The 22,122-nt window shown below is 38.4% G+C and overlaps 2 protein-coding genes across 2 annotated transcripts in view; one reads left to right on the top strand and one right to left on the bottom strand.

Annotated features, from left to right (window-relative positions):
* The window catches only part of AVEN (apoptosis and caspase activation inhibitor), a 97,349-nt gene extending 77,740 nt beyond the window's left edge, over positions 1 to 19,609 (bottom strand). The window contains exon 1 of the mRNA XM_061463379.1: positions 19,214 to 19,609. Coding sequence (XP_061319363.1) covers positions 19,214 to 19,456 — 243 coding nt within the window. The 5' untranslated portion in view covers positions 19,457 to 19,609. The remainder of the gene's footprint in view (positions 1 to 19,213) is intronic.
* CHRM5 (cholinergic receptor muscarinic 5) overlaps positions 1 to 22,122 on the top strand; it is a 46,499-nt gene that overhangs the window by 21,418 nt on the left and 2,959 nt on the right. The window lies entirely within an intron of this gene.

Raw genomic sequence — 22,122 nt, 5'->3', positions numbered from 1 at the left:
CTTAAAAACTAAAACTGACTTCCCAGCATATCATATGGTAGCAAAATCAGAATTCAAATAATGACTTCACATGAAAAACAATCCACCACAAGCTTCTTTCACCACCATTTGAGATATCTGGTTAAAATCATCAAAACCCTTAAACACAGATTAAAAGCTGTCATGATTATAAAAATATACTCCCAATTGTCAAACAGCTGACAAGAAGTAAAATATTCTGAGCATTCTCACTGGTTCTGTGCAATTTTTAAGTAAATTCTCTTTTATTTCTATTCATCAGATAAATGCACTAAAGTGGTTGTTGTGGACATACGGTTGTTGCATGAGCAAGGGGATGAAGTCATAATGCTCTGGGGATTGATCCAGAGCTTCCAGTTTCCACAGAGCCAAATCTGCTTACAGCAAGAAAAGAAACAACTTATTTCTCTTCTGTTCTTCTCCTATAAATTGAAAGATTTTCTATAATCCAGCAAACCTAGTGAAATTCCAAAGGAGCTGATACAATTCACAAGTCAAAGCAAGAATAGTGCCACACAGATATATCTGTGTTGTACTTTGGGGTTTGGAACTTTTTTAAGACCAGAATTACCTTAGGCAACTACGACATTATATGTAATTACTTACTACAGACCTGTTTAAAGGATTCACTCCTTTCAGCTGTCAACATAAACAAAATAGGACTATCACCTTCTTATTTTAACAAGCTTCCAGTAAACAAATACAGATTCAAACATTTTCTCTTACACTGCACTAAATTCTTTTTCAGATTCTGTTATTAGCAATGCACAGCACACTTCAAGGAAATTTCATTTCTTAGAAGTAAAACTGCTAACTTGAACTTCAGGAAATAAACCCCAAAGTCTCAGGAGGATTAACAGTAGTTGTGCAGCCTGGCTCCCCAAATACTGCGCTGAGGTTTACTTTTGACCTGCGTACATTTCCAGTAAATATTTAATGGAAAATTTTACATGATGCACTGCCATGCTACAAGATAAAACGAAAATAAACACATTTGAATATTCAACATACAAACAACTTAAAGATGTGTCTTCACCATTAATATAATCAAATACATTAGAACACTGATGGATGATGCTTCAGAAAATAAGCTTCTACCATTTCACAAGACAGCTACCATCTAAAGTGGCAATCTCAGAAACACATAAATATAAATATTTATTACTTTCCTCTTAGCTGCCTATTCAGCTAGTCTATATGCTGATACCACTGTATTCATACTTTACTGAAAATGACGCTTAATCAGTACAGAGCAAACATCTGCCCTATGTGTAATGAAATAAAATAGTTTTCCCTCCCACCCCATCCTCAAATAACATGTGATACAAGCTGAAACAAATTCTAGAAGCCAATTCAAATATAACCTTTAAACAATATTACTCAGGTAAGGAGAAAAACACTTTCTGCCACAGGAGGTATAACATTTATCTGCTGTGCCTCTATTTCAGATGGTATTACATGCATTACCATTTGCACATTCCATTGAAATTTTGAGAATGGAAAAAGTATGCAAAAGCCCAGTTGAACAAAACCAGGAAACCTTCAGATTGTTTTGCATATCAGAAACAAATATATACACAGTGTTCTGCATAAACACTAAGTTCACTGAAGCCCTTCAAAGAACAGTTAAAGAGCCAAGCTCTCCTGCAGAGAAACTTTTACGATGTGGGACCTTCCACCAAGAAATGGATTTTCATCCTTTACCAGAGCCTATGACTCCACTTTCCTTCTGAAGACAAGCAAAATGCATAGCGCACATGACCACAATCTACAAGCTCTACTACAGCAAAAGGATACTTCAGTACACTTTCCTTTATGCACTAGTTTTGTATACAGGGTTGAAAAAAAATGGCAATCAGGCTTTCTGTTTGACTTTTCTCACAGACAAGAACATGTTGATGCACATGGTTCAGGAATGAAGGTGTCAAAATGAAGTAAACATTGTTCTGAGAAGATAATTTCCCCTGGCGTCATTCTTCTGCACTTCACTGGAACCCAGAGTGGTTTCAGATCAAACCAATGCTGAAGTACACAATGGAGAAAGTGCAACAGTGACCTCTTCCACCCTGCTTCAATTACTCAATCACTCTTCACTGTAAGGGCAGTCAGTCCTAGCATGTTAAGCATGTGTTCAAACACTCAACAAGGCCTGTTGAGCTCACAGTCCTCTAAAAAAAAAAACAAACCAAGAAGTGCATTAAAAGTCAGAGTTTCCATTAAGACTTTCTAAACCTGTATGTATTACCCTTAAGAACCCACAGGAGTTAAGACTTATAGCCATCTTCCTGTTCAGTTCTATTAACTCTGTAATAAAAGTTTAAAACATTCAGTCTTTGTCAGTACTTGGAATACCCTACTGTGAGTGGGAGGAACACGGAAAACAACTATTTTCAGCTTGCCTTTCTTTGGGCCAAGCGCCCTTCCCCACTATGTATATCATGCATTATTAGATTTCCATTTTATTTATTTTGTAGTATTTCTCCCAGTTCTCTTTCCAAAAATGTAACTTTATGAAATACATGAAAACACAGTTTGAGCTTTTTTGTAATCTGTTACAAAGAGCACAGCTATTTCTCCTATTCACCTTCTTCACAAAGATACACAATAACCTTCTCATTTTCTCTTTAGAAACCCTTTACAATTATATTGATTGAGTGCTATTTTTCCCCTTTGTTACTGTAACTCCTGTATTACTGTTTTGAATGTTACACCTCTCAAAAACATACATATTTTCTTAATCTTCTCTCCATTCTTTATTAGGGACACTTACCTGCAATACACCAGACATATTCCACTGCTATGCATATACGCCTCCATGTTCATAGGCAGTGATAACCATTGTCTAATCCCTAAATTTGCTGCTCTCCCAAACAGCAACAGCACACACCAATTCCTTGAGTAAATTTCTACCTTGATTCCATCCTCCCTTAGAAACTGCTGTAAAGCTGTGGCCAAGTGCAATGACATTCAGTCTCACCTGTCTCAATCCCAATTTCTCTTCTCATCAGGGGAAAAGACTAGCAAGACAAAACAAAAATATTCTATGGGTTGAAGCTGACCTAAATTATCAGCTGCATCATGGATGGGCATATAGCTTTTCCTCATTTGTGTTTACAATAGTAAGGTGTCTGTGCAGAGACAATTTCTCCTCTCCTCCCCAACCCAATCTGAGCAACATCTGTTACAGTCAAAATCTCACAGATGGAATTTGTAAGTCATGGGGTCAGAAAACCACATATAACTAAGAAGCAAAACAGTTCGTGATATCTTTGAATTGTTTTGCAGAGTAAAAGTCTCTACACTTGTACGAGTGACAATAAGTAAGGTAGCTCAGCTGATATTAACTACTGTTTCCTTCAGGCAGACATAAGTGGAAACGTCAAAGACATAACAGTTACTTTAATGACTTAAATTGCTCTTGGAAAGACATACCTGCTTTTAATTTCGTGGTTCAAAGTCATCGCTGGTGTAATCAAACAGGAGCAATGAGATTACACCAGCAATTTTCTTAGCACAATACGAATACAACACAATCTCAAAAAGACTTTTTTTGTAATGGTGATCATTAAATGTGCTTTTTTTTTAACCTTAATTCCAGAAAGGTACAGGAGAATCCCCTGACAGCTTAATTTTCTCTATCACCATGATTGATAGGCTTATACCTTATGATAGTTATATATAGTATAATAATCTTCAAAAAAGTTCTTCTGATTTTCCACGTTTACCTAATAGCAACCCCTAGATATATGTCCCTCTTCTCTGTCTTGGAAGTAATTAGATTTATTAACATTAAATCTAAAGTTGACAAAGGAATACATTACCTGATTTATCACAGTAGAAATTTAAATAGGCCCTCTAAAATACAAACTGTATAGGATATTAAAGAAAAACAAACTAAATATTCAGAATTATGGCAAATGAAAGCCAAACTGCATTTTTAAACACATTTCTTAATGTTATTATTTTACAAAAGATAAAGTACTAATGCAATTTTATTGATACCAATGCAAGTTTGTAGGTGTTTAGAATCAACATGTCCTTACCTACCAGAAATAATATAGAAGTTACCTAGAGAGGCAGCTTCAATTCAATGACAGAATTTGAAATACAATTCACGATGACATAGACAAATGGGAATTTAGTTTTAAAAACAGACAAACAAAATTACCAATGGTGAATTAACAAGGTAAACATGTTTGTCAGCATGTTACATACATACACAACTATCTGGGAAAATACCATGAAGCATGTTAATACATTATTCTGTCTACCTAGGAATGTAGATGATAAACTTCTATAGAGAGAAAAAAGAGAAAGTTCGAACAATAAAAACGTCAGTATGAAGTAACAGTAGAATACAATCCCCCAAACTGTTCTTATTTAGTACTCTCACTCCAGACTTTAGAAAAGTAAATAAAAGGTAAGATTTGTAAATTTGCCTGAAAAATAAGATGTTCCTAATGCAGTGACACCGTAAGAGACCATAGTTTCTTTCAGAGGCAGAAAAGTTTGTAATGCTCAGCAACACTTGGCAAAAACTGTGAGCTGTTAGCTTATCTATACATCGTTGCTTTCAACAGACATCGTATTCAGAAGTCTGACCACAATAACAATGAAACCTTGTCATCCAAATTATTTTGCTGCAAAGTTCCTGCTTATTCTATCTGTGAGATGCAAATAATAGAAACTGATTAAAAACTTCAAATGAAAGAGTCTGTTTTCGCATTAGTGTTTAACTGGGGGGGGGGGGGGGGGAGAGAAACAAAACCAAAAAAAGACCAAACAACCCTGCTGTAAAAATATTCTTTGCATTCAGTAAATTCAGCATTCAGCTCAAATGCCTTTGCATTCAGCTCAAATGCCCTTGCATTCAGCCCAAATGCCAGGAGGCTACAAGTCACACTTCATCTTTCTCACAGATCATTACTAATACTTCCACAAGCTATAGCCATATTTTATAAAAAACATACACCTCACTGAATGAGAATAGCAGCTTCTATTAGGAGCTAAATAAATCTTTTCCTTAGACTCACTGAGCCAGGGGATAAAAAAAAAGGGGGGCCCTGAGGGGCAAACAGCTTGGTTATTTTGTTTATAACTACTGATCTAAATGGCATTAAAAATCCCTTTCAAAGAACTATAAAAGAATCCATAAATTCTAATGTTCACTTCCCACTGCTAGCTCAAAAATACCTCTGTAACCTGCCAGCACATGATTAGTTCCATGGTTTTTCAAATGGATGGCTTACAGGGGCAGGATAAACCAACCTCTACTATGCACTTCTGAAGTTTTGTACTGCAGCTTCTAATGACTGAGTTTGAAAACTTCACTCATAGATAAAATAAACTTAATAACCATGCAATGTATGTTCACATGAAGAAAATCTCAAAAGCTCTATTCTCTAACATTAGCAGTAGACTTAGGAACTTGGTAGAGCCCATCAAGTGAGTACTTACTTCAGAAACTACGTATTTCAAGACTTTGCTCATTAGGTACATGATTTTCCACACTACAAAGCCATCAGCTAGAATTTAGCTCTATTCAGTTAGATTAAAACTCCAAACTAAAGAATATCTGATGGGGTTTGTTGTGAGAACAGTATCATTATAAATTCAGCACTCATTCTGCAATAATTGGGAAACTCGGCAGAGAATCAAGCTGCATTAACTGCAGAAGCAGTCCTTTGCCTCCCTTTCCCAAGGCTAAGCAGTGCTGCAAGCAAAGAGCCTGTAGGAACCTTGTCCAGCTGCTGTCTATAGATAAAGAGACTTCTGATTTTTCAAACTTTCCAAGCCAATACATTTCCACCAACAGAAAATCAACTGTACTTTTTGCGTAATTCAGTGGAAATGATTATATGAAATTTACTGGCAACTATGCAAACTCATCAAGCAATTTATATGAAATGGTCACATGAACCTATACAAAACCTGGTAGCTCTATTACTTTCAAATCATCAGCAACTTAAAAAAGCTGAATGTTCTTCTTACAAATATTCAGTCAAAAAAATGAGTGCAAAGACTAAACAGGAGCCTCTGTCTTGACAGAAATAACAGGTTTCAATAAAACCTTTCAAAGTAAATATACTGCGCCAAAGGTTATAGCTTTTTCTGTTAGATTACTGATTGTTCCTATGTATAGGCTGCATTTGCCAAAGTCAGAGTATTTATATATTGCATACATGTGAACGTTGTATGTCATATTCTAAAACCAAGTTATACTTAACATCCTGGATAGGTTAAGGAAAATTTCTATAGAAAGTTACCTGTTCTTAACAAATCTGCCGTTCCTGAATATAAGTATCCTGAGCTGCATTAGAGACTGTATTGGGAAATGGATTCATTTCTTACGTGTTAATGTCAAAATATTATAGACCAGTCCAAGCCAGAAGGAATTGCAAGAGGTCATCTTGTCCAACAGCCTACTCGAAAGTGGAACTGAAATCAGACCAAGCAGGCTGGGGCTTTGTCCATTCTGGGCTTGAAAGCCTCCAATAGTATACCTAATTCTTAGTGTTATTTTGTTGTTTTATTGTAGCACTTCTAAAATTGAAAAAGCAGTTGTATTAACAACTTGTAAAGAAAAGCATGAAGAGTTCTGTAACATCAAGGAATCAAAGTTTATTGAGAGTATACATTAACTCCAACAGTTCAAACCCAGAAGAATATTGCTATTTTGCTAGTCTTCACAAGTTAATGGGTAAGACAGCCTCTCTCACTAAACAGATCTGTTACAAACTGATACACATTGAAAAGCTCTGTACTTTTGCAACCAAATCAATGATGAAGTAAAAGTATGACAAATTATGCAAAAAGCTCACTAAAAGCAGCATCCATCTGGAGAATAGAGAAAAATTTGCATCTTGATTCTAATCCACAAAGGTTATTTCATAAACTTAACAAAATCTACTCAAAAGAGTAACGTTTAGAGAACACCTCAGTTACAGAGACAAGCCTAATGTTTATTTAACACCCCCTACACACGCACAGTTTTAGAATAAAACCAACACAAATCCAGCAACTCTCTACCAAGTTCAAAACCAACATGTTGAAGAAGCTTCAGGGTTTCTCATGCAAAGAAAAATACGTGACAAAGTTTCTCAATACAACATCTTTTTTGCCACAATGAAAAAAAAAAAAAAAGAAAAAAGCTCAAAACCAAGCATTTGAAGGATTTCAGCTGTGCTATATTCAGAACAAAGAGTTCTCCAAAACTTATCTTACATTTGAATAACAACATAACTATTTCCTACCTTTACATTCAAAAATATTTATAGGTTTCTTTAAATACACCTATTTTGTAAGAAAGAAAGCACATAAGGAAAAAGACGTTTTGAAATCCATAGAAAAATAACATGAAAATAACTGCTAACATTCACCCACAGTTACATTTTCAATTGGCACAGCATTAAAGAAGAAAAACTTCTGAAAGACACCAAACAGAACAGTATTCTTTGAAATTGTACACCTAAACAGGCAGAAAAATAATGTATAGTTTTCTTCTCTTTCCCACTGTTAACCTTCTGCCAGCTTAAATTCCCTGTATCAGTTCACAGCAGAAGGAGACAACTACAGTTAGATAGGCTGGAAGCATGCCATAAAACATGGGATCTGGGAAGCAGGTCCTTCTTTCATATCCGGCAGCAGTTATCCTCTAGACTGGCTAAGTGTATTGGTTAAGACATATCCTTGGCTTTAATCTCCTGCAATGTTAAACTTGTTCTCTAAAGCCAATTTTGTTTTCTTTTTCTATTAAAGACTGGTAGATTCTCCAGTACTATCCTTGCTACACATAATACACGTGGACACACAGGTGTTGTCAAATTCACATATTTTTAAAATAAATATTTTCGTAAAACAAATACTTGCTACAAATATTTATGTGAATTGGTGAATCTCTCAACTTAAACTTTATAACATTTGCAACCACTTTCAGTACCCACTTTAAGATAGTCACCAAGACGAACTTCTAAAATGATGTGGGTATCGATGTTTCATTCAGCAGGAAACTTTCTCTTGACTTTAATTAAAACACCTAATATCTGTTGCTTTTCAGATCAATTATCACATAGAAACAGAACGTGAAACAGAGATATTCACATAATGAAAATTAAAGCTGTAAATAAAGACACTCTACTAATTTGAAATACTAAAAAGGACTAAAGAGGATAGCATTCTGCTTTTTCCTCCCTTTCACTATGTCTTCAACACTGTCAAAGGCATAGTCCCTAAGTTTTTCATCTTTCATTACTAGCATACTTCCATTTCCTAATTCTAATTTCACATGCTTCTGAAAAACCTCACATCTCTACTACCCTTCTATCAACAAACTGGCAGATCCAGCCACCATGCATTTTTGAAATTAAGTCGTGTTATGACATTTACAGCGGGGCATGATGAAGCAATAAAGCTTCAGTTGCAAATAGCTTCATTTAATGATATTTTCAGAAAGGGGGGATCAAAAAGGGATGATTTTTAGGACCAATACACAGCTACACAGTAAATCAAGGAACAATAAATTATATAAAAGATAATACAGATATAAAGCAGATTGCCTAACATGCAAAATGTGTAACTACAAATGCAAAACCACATATCAAGCAACAAGCAAGCAGGATATATAGACTGAATGACACCGATTAAAAAAATAATTTAGTCACACTAGATAAAACAACATATTACAACAACGCTACATTAAAAAGATACTATCCTCAAGTACCAGGGCTTTAAACAGCATTTCTGAGACCAATACTAAAATTAATTTATTTATGGAAAAACATAAAAGACACAGAAAATAGTAACTAGCCACTTGATAAAGAGACACCGAGACCTTTCTTTTTCCTTGTCTTTTCATTGACATAAGAAACATATGGGCGGGTCAGTGAGGAAGCCCAGTTTTTCTCCTTTCAATTTGCATAGATGTATGCATACCAGACAGTGAACACAGTGATGGAAGGAAAGGGGAAGTCAGAAAAAAAAGAAATGCATCAAGGATATACTTTTAAATTTAGAGGTTGCAATCCCTGTATCATAATCAAGGTAGGATTTCCCTGACAGTATACACAAAGGGTGCAAAAAGAGCAGCAACCCCAACCCTCCACTATCAACTTTCCAAGTACGAGTCAGTAGCCCCCTTCCTAGCACAAAGTCAGCAAAAAGGAGGAACTATCAGCCGGAGTTCCCTCAGGCACCATGTAAAGTGCTGTTCTATAATGAAGCAAACTACTGCCAAACATCTGATTTGTGGCAGGTTTGCCTCTAAGAGATAGGCTTGTGTTGAATCCACAAGCATGCTGTATGATAGATAGATAATGTGTATCTATGATGTTCCTCCAAAACAAAAGGCAGCAACACACCACATCTCCCATTTCAAGCTCTTTTCGTAATATAGCTCAGAGATGGTATAAGTAGTAGTATAGCTCCCAGAGCAGTATTCCCTCCAACTGCTATACTACAGTTTGAGAAGCAATGATGAACATGTTTGGGAATCCTGTCTATATATCAAAATATTAACGTAACACACATTAAAAAAGAAAAAAAAAAAAAAAAAAGATGTAGAGACATCCCACTGCCCTGAAGGAGAATTTTATACCACCAATGTGTGGCATGCACTTGGTCTCAAAGCAGTTGCCCACTGCAGGCAACAGAAATACAGAATTTACCAAAACCCTCTAACAACTTCATAACCACTGTACACTTTTAACAGAAATATAGTATTTTCTTGAGCAAAAATAACTGTTTGTCCTGAAATGACCAAAGAGTAGATGGAGACTGTGGTGTAAGAGTAGAGTGTCAAAATAAAGTATCTCAAAGTGACAGTGCAAATAAATACAATCCATATTTATTCAGCTACTGCAGAACTACAGTTTTACCCAGAAAGTGGAAATAAATTCAATTACTTTCTCTGCACACATTTCAAGTCATGCCTAACACATCCCATGAATGACTAAATAGTCTGAAACGGGTGATCTCTCCTGTTTTCCCAGCCAGAACTACTTTGTACAGTAATCAGACACTCCTGGCAGGAGAAGCTCATGGCCTATGCATCAGGCAGATGCCCAACCACCATGCACACACGCACACACAAGAAAGAAAAAAACAAACAGAACATTTCACATCATTATTTCTTTCATGCCTGCTCTCTCTCTACGACAGTATGATGCTTTTACATGAAGTACAAAGGAACTGAAAAATAGGAATTGAGGGAAGTTCAGTTCAAAAAGTATCACCTCTCAGATAAGTGAAAAAAATTTGACTGTATTCGAAACTGGGAAGAAAACAAACCAAGTTTAAACTTTTTCCTTTTCTTCACATTCTTCAAATCCTTTACTTCATTACTCATTGCAGATCTAAACCTTATCATTGTGTACTCTCTGTATCTAAAACATGCTGTGTGTCTGCTGACTGCCTTTTTACAAAAAAGCATCAGTGGTAATGGCTCTCTAACCTTATGCACAACCTGTTTCTAATGTAAACTGGCAGACACCAGGATGATTTTCCTATATATTTTGAGAAAAAGCTCAAATATATTGCTTCACAAAGAACTTTATTTCTTCATCATAAACAACATTTTTAATGGCTAACAAAGAATACAGTAAAGCAAGAGAATAAGCAATTTTTAATGAAAAGGTCATCAATCTGCTTTGCTGCCTCACTGAAAATTATTAAACCATTTCTCATTATACTTCCTTTTTAATGGTTTCACATAATTTAAGTAAGAGTTCCCCCCCCCCCCAACTGTTCAACAGAAAACTAGCATTTGTAAAAAACATTTGACAGCCAGGTAGAGGTATTTGCAAGTCCTTTTGCTTTTATGATGTATTTTTTCTGTACTATACCTAATGAAATGTAAAGACAAAAAGAAATCTTAATATTTAATTTTCTGTGCATTGTACTTCATGATTTTTCAACGGTATAAATAAGATTAAATATTGCCAGATGTTAAATCTATTCCATCACTACAGTGACACACATAATAGAGCAAGTTAAAAATTATTTCTTCAAAGGTATTAATAGGGATGAAGTCTGACACTCTGACATACATGTCTGTACGTTCATATTCTTCTTATATTGGCATATTTACATACTGATGAATTTATAGTGAGTCTCCAGTGATTTTTTTAAGCACTGCATCTCATTAACAGGAACAATTTATTTCCTTATTGCTCACCTAAACATCATGGCTCTTCCAGTACAAGTTCAGGTTTCTACTATAACTTGATTATCCAACTTGAGGGGGAAAAGGAAAAACCTAATGCTTCTTCTCCAACTCCAGCCCTGCTTTAGACTAAGGAAGAGCCTTGACAGAGGTTCTTTCATGAAAAGAAAAAAAATATTCCTGCAAAGAGTAATCCTCTTCACTAGTCTGCTCTATTAGTGACCTTTAGAGAGTCTACCAAAGCTAAAGAGAAGCTTAATTTGAAGAAAGGGCACCTCAGAGAACAGGTTAACAAAAGCTTTTAGTCTTTATTGTACAGGATGAGAATTTTTGAAAAAGGGATGAAATCCTAAGACTGCTTCATAAATGTTGAATACTGGAACTCATCACTTTGGGTTAGGTAAAGATAGAATTAGCCAAGAGAGACATCCTATTCTGAAACTTGTTTTTTGCATGACAAGAATGACACTCAGTTAAAGGGAAGAATATCTCATAAGGCACACAAGGAAAAAACTTGTTCTTGCAGTTTTTACATAAAACTGTTACTGCTCCAACACTCGCAAAGTATGGCTCTACAAGATGTCTTACTAACTCTAATTGCAAAAAACATTTCTCTCCCCTTGATTTTTAAAATGCTTTATGAGTAATTCAAATTGATTAGTCATGTGACAATGACCTGGTGAGAACTACAGTCCTCTATAGTATGTAACTTGTAGATAAAGAGTGTAACCAAAGTTTCCCCCCTGAAAATCATCACTGCAGCTGCAGAAAATCAATCTGAAATAACAGAAAAAAAACAATCCAGATCCTGACAAGTTCTTGTGTTCAAACCTATTTACAGCTGAAGAAAGAAACATTACTCCTATCTAGACAGAACATCTGCACAAAGCCTATTATTAAACAAGGCCCAAATAATTCTATACAAATGTAAACCTATCAAGTGCCCATGAAAAGTTCCACTGTGTACTGTAGCTCCATGTTTATTCTGTTATTATCAGCCTCTTGAGAGGCTCAAGAAGCAGTACTGTTGTTCTACTTTTAAATCACCTTTATGAAATTATTTTATGACTACACCAGGGTGGTAAAGTGTTTGCATTCACTCAAAAATAAACCCAACCAAAAACCCTTTGCTATTTTTGTACCAAATCTGAATGCAACTTACTACAGACATTTTAGAGATCACCACTCCAACCGCAGACACCCGTTACTTATTAATCTCCAACTTTTTTTCCATGGACAGAAGAGGGAAAACCCTCTGAAAGATATTTTTCCAGGGAGCTTTAAAGAATGTGCTTCCCTAAACTGAACATGCAACATGAGATAAAGTAGTTAAGAATAACTGTCCAAGTTCCTCAATACCCTAAATGCCATACTTATAAAAACAAGATGTTAAAATGTCATTTTATTTTGCTATTGGTCAGAGTATAGTTATAAGATGCAAGAGCTATGCAAAATGATGCTCTGATCCTGCAGCTCACTCTACTGTGAAGAAGCTCTAAGAAATAATTTAGAACTTGCTGGAAGTACAAACACATTCAAATTACCAACAATGTAAAGGAGGGCTGGGTTGTACTTGCTGGGATACACAACCCCAGGATTTTATGTGCATATTACATCCTCACCTCCAACAGTTTGCACCGATTGCCAGCCCTAGGTGCATATGGAACACTAACTGCCAGAGAGCTCTGCATCTATTTTGCAGTGGCAAGCTCTAGGCAGTGCTCAACTGTCTAGACAATTAGTGGACAACTTCAGCTGTGGTTCCATCAGTAGGGAAACCACGTTAAATCCACAAGTACTACACTCGAGTATAACCCACAAGGCAAATTTGCACCAAAAAAACAACCCATCCTTGACAACAACCCAAACTAAGAAACAAAGAGCCATGCTGAAAATCCTGAAAGAACCATCTTTTCTCATTAGCACAATTCATTTTTTAATTTTGCTTCTACAAATGAATCTTTACTCTTGAGAAAATAATCCTTTAACATCCTTGCTAAGAATTAGAGTGAAGTGGAAGGAAAAGAAATAAGGAGATTGGGATCATTTGAGCTTCTGGGATTCCAACTGCTGTTACAAACTAACAGGACCATAATAAGCTATTGAAGGCAGCAAAGCAGTCTGAGGAAATAGAGCCTGAAACAAAATACAGAAAGGAGGAAGGGAGGGAGAGAGAGAGGGAAGGAAAAGAAAAAAGAAAAGAAACAACTCTTGGTTTGTCGGGCAATCAGAAAAAGCTCAAGACCTCGCAACATGCCAGTGTCAGAGCAGTAGCCTAGGATGAACTGTGGCCCAGAATCATCACTGTTATGTAGAAGACAGAGATTCTGGCCATTCCAGGGCTAAAGAGAGAGTCTGTACAGTCTGTAACTGCATGGTTATCCTCTGGGAAAGGTGAAACAGGAATAGAAACAGGGCCTTAAGCAAGGTTCTCACACACTTTGGTGGATTTACAGGTTTTCCCAGCAGGATGTATTATTAAATCTACCTGCAGAAGCCTCTTTCCAAGGAAGTCACAAAAAAAAGTCAGACATGATGCTGTTACACAGCAATGATGCTGCACATTCATCTGTGTAACCTCTCAGTAAAAGTGTCTCAAGTTAAATCAGCAAGGAATTTGGTTAAATAAAATGAAGGAATAATGAAAAATATTATTAAACCATTCTCCCCTAAACAATCTGGGATTATTACAAAACATGACAGTCCCTAGTTCTGTGAAAAGCAGGTTTCTCTATTGTCTAGAAACTGACAAGACTAAATTAACTTTGGTTGTATAAAGGGTGTTTATCTTTTTCAATTGCAAAGAAAGTCTTAAAAATATTAAATGGGAAAAAAAAAAAATAAAAATAGGGCAGGGCAAGTGGTTACACACCAGTTCCATCGAATGAGTACTCTCAGTAACCTTTACTACACTCTTAAAACCTCTGACAATATTTGCCTGCACAGATCTCCATATACTTCTGACACATTACACAACCTATCTACCCTTTCAGTCCCAATTTTTATTCTCAATGCCCAAACTAAAATTTCTCCTTCTTAGCAATGGTTTTCATCTTGTCCTGCTTAAAACGGATCTGTTTGCAGAAACCTTTCTACAGTAATCAATTGACACCCAGGTTTCCCTACAGTGTTCTCTTCACCGGACAAAAATTTAAGGGACGAGAGGGGGAGAGAGAGGGAGAGAATCAGGTCTTTTCCTCCTAGGTCACATCTGCCAAGCCTCACATCTTTCTTCAGCCCCTCCCGATTAACTTTTCCAGCTAGTCCAAAATTGCAGTACAACCAGACCTTCTAGTGTAACTACTTTGCTAATTGCTGCTCTCTCATCCACTGAGCAGCCAGTCTATGAAATTGCAGCTTAACCAGTCACACACCTCTGCAGGTTTTTCCTATGTAAATGTGTAACAATATGGTGTTACATTAGACCTTGAATTACATCTTAGTGTAGGCTGCTTCTCCCATTTGTTGAGACTGTGTTCTGTGTTCCAGCCTCCTACCTACCCTTCCGGTTTAGCACTGTCTGCAAATTTTAATAGGTATGTTTTACTCCTTCATTAGCATTATCAATAGAAACACTGAACGTGAGCAGATACAGAACACAGGTCTTGCAAAATCCCATTTAACAAACACCAGTCTGACATTGAACTAACCCTAAAAAAGTTTGCAACCACTTGTTCACACATTTTTCAAGAGTCTTAATCTAAATCAATACACTCAAAATAATCCACACTTCATTCACAGTTAGTGCCTCTTCACACCTTATAAAAGTGGAGAAACTTCCCAGAAGGGAAGCTCTTCACACCTCATTAGTAATTAAGTATAGCTCACAAACTGATATACATAAATGACACTTTTCCTAGTTGTTTTCAGAACATTAACACCAAACCTCAAAAACTTGTGTTCAAGATCCAGAAATCTATTCTTCTTCTATCTGCACAAGCTCTGTTACAGTGTTCTAAAGAAAATCGAATGTATCTGTATTTGAAAAATCAAAGCTTTTGCTACCACGGCTGTGAACAGATTGCTTTTGCAGTTGCTTAGACTGTAAAAATTTAGCTCATACTAAACTAGGAAAAATTTATCTGATGCTGACAGCATTAGGTGTTCCCTTAGATCAGTTCTACATGTGCATGGATTTAAGAAATTAAGATATACTAAACAATAAATAAATGAGATTTCATCTTGAAACTAACCGTAAGCAAGAAAGACTGCACTAAAATCTGTCTGTTAACCTCCATTCTTTAGTACTAAAATGCTAGAATAAAAGTGGGAGATAATATTGGGTCAATTCCAACTGGATCTTATACTTTAAGCATCATAATTCCACATTATTTTACTAAAAAATAATTGCAAATGTGTTCTATTTATTTAACACAGAATAGGTGAGTTAAAGCAGACAAACAACAGGAAATTACTCAGGATGACAGATCTACAAAGAAATCTGCCATTTGTTACACCAGCTGGTCATAATTAGACTCGGATTCGTTTTTAAAGGGAGGACACAAAATCTTCAGTAATCAAGCCTGTTAAACCAACGTGCACACTAGTTACAAAAAGATGTAACAAGTGCAAGATCCTTCTTCCTCTTCACCAGGATTAAGAACACTTCTCACAGCTTCTGAAATAACTCTATGTTTGAGAGAGACAGCATCTTGTTTCAAGAGCAGAGCTGAGGAGTTCCTCAGAGAGCTATCTCCTTAACAGCTGACAGAAATCATGAAAGCTTTCATCTTTAAGACTGATCCACAGCTGGATCTACCATGCAGGGTATGAATAAGTCAGTTATTTATAAACAACATCCTGATCTCCTTCTACATTAGCACCCAGCAGAAGAGGAAAGAACTGACACAGCAAGTACTGGGTGTTGACAGGCTTTGCAAGTAGCACAGCTGATCACCCATTACTAAACCCAAAGAACTGCAGTACACTTACAGTAGTCTAAAGGCAAGTGGTGTCCAGCCTTCACTGGTCCACAAAAAAAATTGAAAGCAGATGTGCCACTACACTCAAAAATACAGTACAAGTCAGAAATAACATCCTTCTCTAGCTCCAAATTCAGGTTTAGGAACCATTAAATTAAAACAATCCAAACACAGCATTTGAAGATGAACAGTTGCTTTAAATGAATGCAATTGATTAACAAATATTTCTGCTAAAATATTATGCAATTTAATGCCAATTTCTACTTCATTGTAAAAATTGCTAAGTATTTCCAATAGTTTTCAACAAAGTTTGGTTTTATTAACAATCTTATTATGCTTCACTGAATCCATTCACCTATAATTTTACTTGCATTTTACTGCTCTGTCCATAGCAGACTTGGCAAAACCAAATCCAGATTCTTTAATACAAATTCATGTAGGTTTTGTCATAAAGCTTTTCATAATTGAAGACACAATAAGACGCAAACTTCCCAAGCAACAACCAATGTTCCAGCAATGAAGAACAGCCAGCTTAGCAGCAATATTTTAATAAACAAATGGGGTATAAAAAAACTATACAATTATGAATTTATCACAGCTTTTAAACTATAGAAGAGCCTAGGCTTAAAATTATTCTCAGGAAATAATATCAGGTCACCTAAATCCTGTGTTTATAAATTTATATTATAAAATGTTATTATAAATTTAGTTTATAAAACGTTAGAATGATCCCAATCTAGTAAGAAAATTCATCCAAAATGCCAAGCTGACACCAGCACTGTGGAAAATGCAGAATGTAATCCACCACAACTTCTAGCCTAGAAAGCAGAAAGGCTAGAATTAATTGCCCTTGGAAATCCTATATATTACAAAACTACAGGTGAATTTCTCCAGGGAATTTCAAGGCCCATTTGGAAAAAAAAAAAGAAAAATGGAAAAAACCACTCACATTCTCCATATTATTATGTTGGCTCTCCGGGTTTGCAACTTGCCCATCATCACTTGAGAAGCTCTGACCCCTGTTGGTGAAAGACAGCAGGGTCCCCTCTTACACAAACGGCTCTCTCACTGAGCTGGCGCACTTGTGTAAAACAAGTCCCTTTGCTGAACAAAGAGAGTGCTAAAGAATTGGGAATAAAAAGGGGTAATTTCCTGACAGGCAAGACCTAAATCTATTCAGAAAACATGGTCAAGCACACATCGAAGACAGTACAAGGGAGCCTGTCTGACCACACAGATGGAAGGAGAAAGAAGGAGGTCCTCTCTGTTTCAGAAGTGGTAAATTGAGTTTGGCTCAGAGGTAGCACTAGACAGCAGCAGCTGCAGGCGGGCACAGCTGTTGACACTACGGCTAGATTGCTGGAAGGCAGTTCTGTCTAAGCTGCCAAACATGACACTTGTGGCAGGTGTGCTGAGACCACACAGTGCTTAACAGCAAAAGCCTCCAGCATAGGAAGAGCAGTAAGCTTACTCCTCAGTAAGAGTTCTGGGGAAACCTTAGCTACTGCTTCAATTAAAGGCCCAACCCAGCTTATTAGCCTTAGCCAAAAATAAACATAGTCACTGTGCTAGACTAAGATGATAAGTATATTAAAGTCAGTAACACAGTGATCAGGCAAAACATATTGTAAACTGTCCCAAAAGAAAATTTTTAACTGTTTCCTAAAATATTTCAAACAACAATCCAGACAAAAATGCACACATATAACACGATTCCCTTCCTGAATGTGTCTTTTAAGTTATGAAGAGGACCCTGCTGGGTCAACAATACCAGAAAAAACACAGATACAAATGCATCTCAACTTAGTCAGAAATGGTTCAATGATTAAAAAAAAAAAAATCAGCTAAAGATAGAAGCTTCCTCAGCTAATATAGGTGCTAAATCCCCCCCCCCCCATTTCTCTATGGCTTATGATGTAGCACTACTGTTCACATCTAGAATCCAAACCTGTCCACATGTCCACACACATAACTATGAACTCAACAGCTGATATCACTTACAAGTGAAACTACCAACCAGCACCTTAGGCAAGAGTACTTATCCAGTCTTTTATCTCCCAAAATAGGAGTGCTAAAAAGTTTCTAAAGACAGTAACAAGAGGGATGAATATTTTACTTTTTTTTTAAAAATCCAGCGGCAACCACAGGAGTTCTAATGCAGACAAAACACTGCTGGGTCCAACTGAAGCCATAGCATCATAAAAGTCAAAGTGAATCTAATCAACATGATGCTGAAAATGGGGTAGCAGCTGGCCCATCTACATTAGGACTTCCAGTGCTGCCAAAACTAATCAGTATTAGGTCATCACTGTCATCTTTTTTTCAGTCCAGGGACAACCATGGTTTCTGTGTTGCAACAACATTAATGGAAGCTAAACAATCTGAATGTGGTACTGTCAACACACTTATAGATGGAAACAGGTTTTTAAGGCACAGTGTTGATCTCATACCTCAGTGGGCTGTAGAAGGCATTTTAACATCTCTGCAGGAAACTGAAAGTAGTTGTGTTACACTTGGGCATATCTGCGCTACTTTTAAACTACTAAAACACTTTAAAATTGGTCAAAGCACAAACTATCACCTTTTGTTACTGACAAATATGTGTTCCAGTGAATCACACATACCAATGCAATAAAATTAGCCACGTCACCACTTCATTGCTAGTACCACAAGCTAGACAAGACACGCTCATTTTAACTTCTAATAAGCTTTGCCGAATAGACTTATAGCAGCACTTCACCTCTATTTACAAACAGATGTACTTTTCAGATGCATTTATTCAAACGCCACTTGTATTTCTCAGCACAAAAGTATAAAATTACTTCGGAAAAAAAAAATCCCTATCTATGTTTTCACTAGAGCAAGTAGGTGCTGGCTGCTGCTGTTTCAGGAGAAGAGCGCAAACCACGACCGCACACACCGAGCCCACCGGGAAGGCAACACCAACACCCCCCCTCCCACCACCTCCAACTCCCGGGAGTGGCCGCTGCCTGGCTCCACCCGGGAAGGGGTGGAGCGAGGGAGGAGAGGCAAAGGGTTGTACCCCCACCCCGACAGCCACCTTGCGGTCCGATAGCGTTCAGCTCCGCCTTTCTGGCGGTCTCCTCGTGCTTACCCGCCGGGGCCGCTGAGCCGCAGGCGGCGTTGCCCCACGACCTCGAGGTTCTCGCCTTCCCCGGCGCCCGCCTCCTCGGTGTCCGCGAGCACCGCCTCTTCCCCGGCTCTCGTCTCCGCCGTGGCAGTCCCGGCTACTTCCTTCAGTCGCCGCATCAGCTGCCTTCTCCGCGCAGCTGTGCCGCCGGCGCCCATGCCGGCCACCTTCCCTGCGGGGCAGGCCGCCGCCCCGCTCAGGCTGCATTGTCGGGTTACGTGTTTCCCAGGCGCCGCCGGAGGCCGTGCCGGCCTGTGCTGTGCCGGTCCCCGCCTACTCCCGGAAAGAGGCCGCCTGCGGAGGGCGAGAGAGGGAAATGGCGGTGCTGTGGCGCGCCCGCACCCTCAGCAGCTCCCCCTGTCTGCGGCACCGGCAGCCGCGCGGCGCGGGTTCCGCGGCCGATGTACGAACGCTGCAGCGGGCCCGCGGTGCGGTTTTGGCCTTCCTGCCTGAGGGGACGCGCGAGCTGCCCTACTCCTCCTGGGCCGGCGCCTGGGTATCGTTTTCCTGCGTACACTCTGCAAATAGCTTTCTAGGTGTATTTCAACCGGAGCTGTGTTTAATATTTGGAAAACAGCAGTCATAGCTAAAGCCTTTTAAACTATGGCCATCCATTTAGATTGGAAAAGACCTTTAAGATCATGAAGTCCAGCCATTAATCGTGACACTGTCAAGTCCACCACTAAACCATGTACCTATGCACCACATCTACACTTCCTTTTAATTACTTCCAGGGACGGCCACTCAAACACTTCCCTGGGCAGCCTGTTCCAATGCCTTGACCAATGCCTTTCAGTGAAGAAATTTATGCTAATATTCAGTCTAAACCTCCCCTGGCACAAACTGAGTCATTTTGTCCTATTGCTTGTGTGGGACAAAAGACCAACATCCCCCACACACTACAACCTCTTTTCAGGTAGTTGTAGAGAGCAGGAAGATCTCCCTTAAGCCTTCTCCAGGCTAAACAACCCCAGTTCCCTCACCCATTCCTCACAGGACTTGTTCTCCAGACCCTTCCCCAGCTTTGTTGCCCTTTTCTGGACCCGCTCCAGTATCTAAATGTTTGCTTTGTAGCGAGGGGCCCAGAGCTGAACACAGTATTTGAGGTGCTGCCTCACCAGTGCTGAGTACAGGGGGGATGATCACTGCCCTGGCCTTGCTGGCCAGAGTTTTTGATACAGGCCAGGATGCTGTTGGCCTTCTTGGCTGCCTGGGCACAAGCTGGCTCATGTTCAGCCGTCAACCAGTACCTCCCAAGCTCTTTTTCTGCCAGGCAGTTCTCCAGCCACTCTTCCGCAGGCCTGTAGCAGTGCATGGGGTTGTTGTAACCCAAGTGCAGGACGCAAAGTTAGCTGTGCACAGCAAATGAGGGAAAAAGTGGCTGAGTCCCAGCTGACAGGGTGTCACACACAAGCCCGCACTGCATGAAATATGTGTCCTCTGCTGCCTCTTGGGGATCATCTTGCTCTGAGGACACAGCACAGGACACGAGAATACCTTTATGCCATAGAGGAAGGCCAGTTTATCAGGCACCCGTGCTGTCCTGAGGAAAGTTCAGTGATCACTCTTGAGCATGCAGGATGCCATTTGACAACACACATTAAAACATCAGTCTGGTTTTGTAGGGTTTTTAAACCTAAGTAGTCCTTACAGCAAAATGTTACCACAACTCCCATACTGTGAAATCATGAGCTGTCATGTCTGTGTGCTACTGCATGTGGCAAGGGCTTCTTAGTTCTGGGGCATACCATGCAGCAAATCAATACATCAGTTTAGCATGAGTCCAATGCAAGACAAGCAAATAAATGAAGTAACAGGGAGCAGCAGTGGCAAGCATATTCCAAAGACATCTAAATGACTCCTTGTGCAGCCAGCACAGGTCTGGCAGACCCGGTGCTGAGCTAGAGCTAATAAAACCTGGCAAACCCAAGCTGTGCCTGCATCTGTGGTGCAGTTAATCTGTGACACGAACAATCTGCCTGCAGATAACTGTAAGATGACTATATGTACAAATTTAACAACTCACTTCAGTTAATACTTACAGCTACACTGAAAAAAATCACTAATATTTAGCAGCAAACAGCAAATACCATTACAACTCACAAGCATGAAGTTCATGCATTGATGATGAGAGACAGAAAAGGCATGATACTGTACATGTGCATTTTGATTTTGTAATTTAATGTTGATCTCCCTATTATTATCATCTCTTATGATCGATAATTAACATAAATTATGTTATCATAGCACAAAGAAGTCACATTTACAGACACTATTGCCCTGAGTGATACACAGAGAGAGTACAAAAGGTAACACTGCAAAATGTTAACACAGACCTATGAAGCAAAAGATGATAGAAAATAAAGAGATGACAAGAATGGCCAACATACCAAGAAGAGATCTTTGCATACTAGCAGCTTAGCTACTGTCAATTTTTATAGGCATCACAGTAAAACAGCTCATTAGGGAGGTTGCATGATGGTAATGAGAGTACTTTCTGTTTAGAAATTAATTATAGTTTCTATGCTGTATTACCAATGTTTCTCCTGCCCATGTCAGTTTAAACCAAGAACAGTTGTGTCAGGACAGCAACAATTTCTGCTTATCCTGTGGCTCTGAAGTTTGCAGTCCACATGGAGTAGCTTCATCAGTCTTTCCTCCTAAATTCTGATGTTAGGAAGGGACAAGAAAACAGCACTGAAGAATGTAGGAAGGGGTGGACATCAGAGGCATGTGTGCATTAATAGAATGATAGTGGTGCCATTTCTACCTTTTGCTGCTTATACAAGTATTGATTTTTTTTTTTTGTGTTGCTTGTCATTGTGGTCATTCATTGCTGCTTCCACTTCAGTTCACTACTTTTGGTCAACCCT

This window comes from Pezoporus flaviventris, unplaced genomic scaffold (genome assembly GCF_033815535.1).
Source record: "Pezoporus flaviventris isolate CSIRO_AGI_PZ_B2104156 unplaced genomic scaffold, CSIRO_AGI_Pfla_v1 ptg000036l, whole genome shotgun sequence".
Lineage (NCBI taxonomy): Eukaryota > Metazoa > Chordata > Aves > Psittaciformes > Psittacidae > Pezoporus > Pezoporus flaviventris.
Note: the sequence above shows the minus strand (reverse complement) of the source record. Positions and strands in the feature narration are given on the sequence as shown.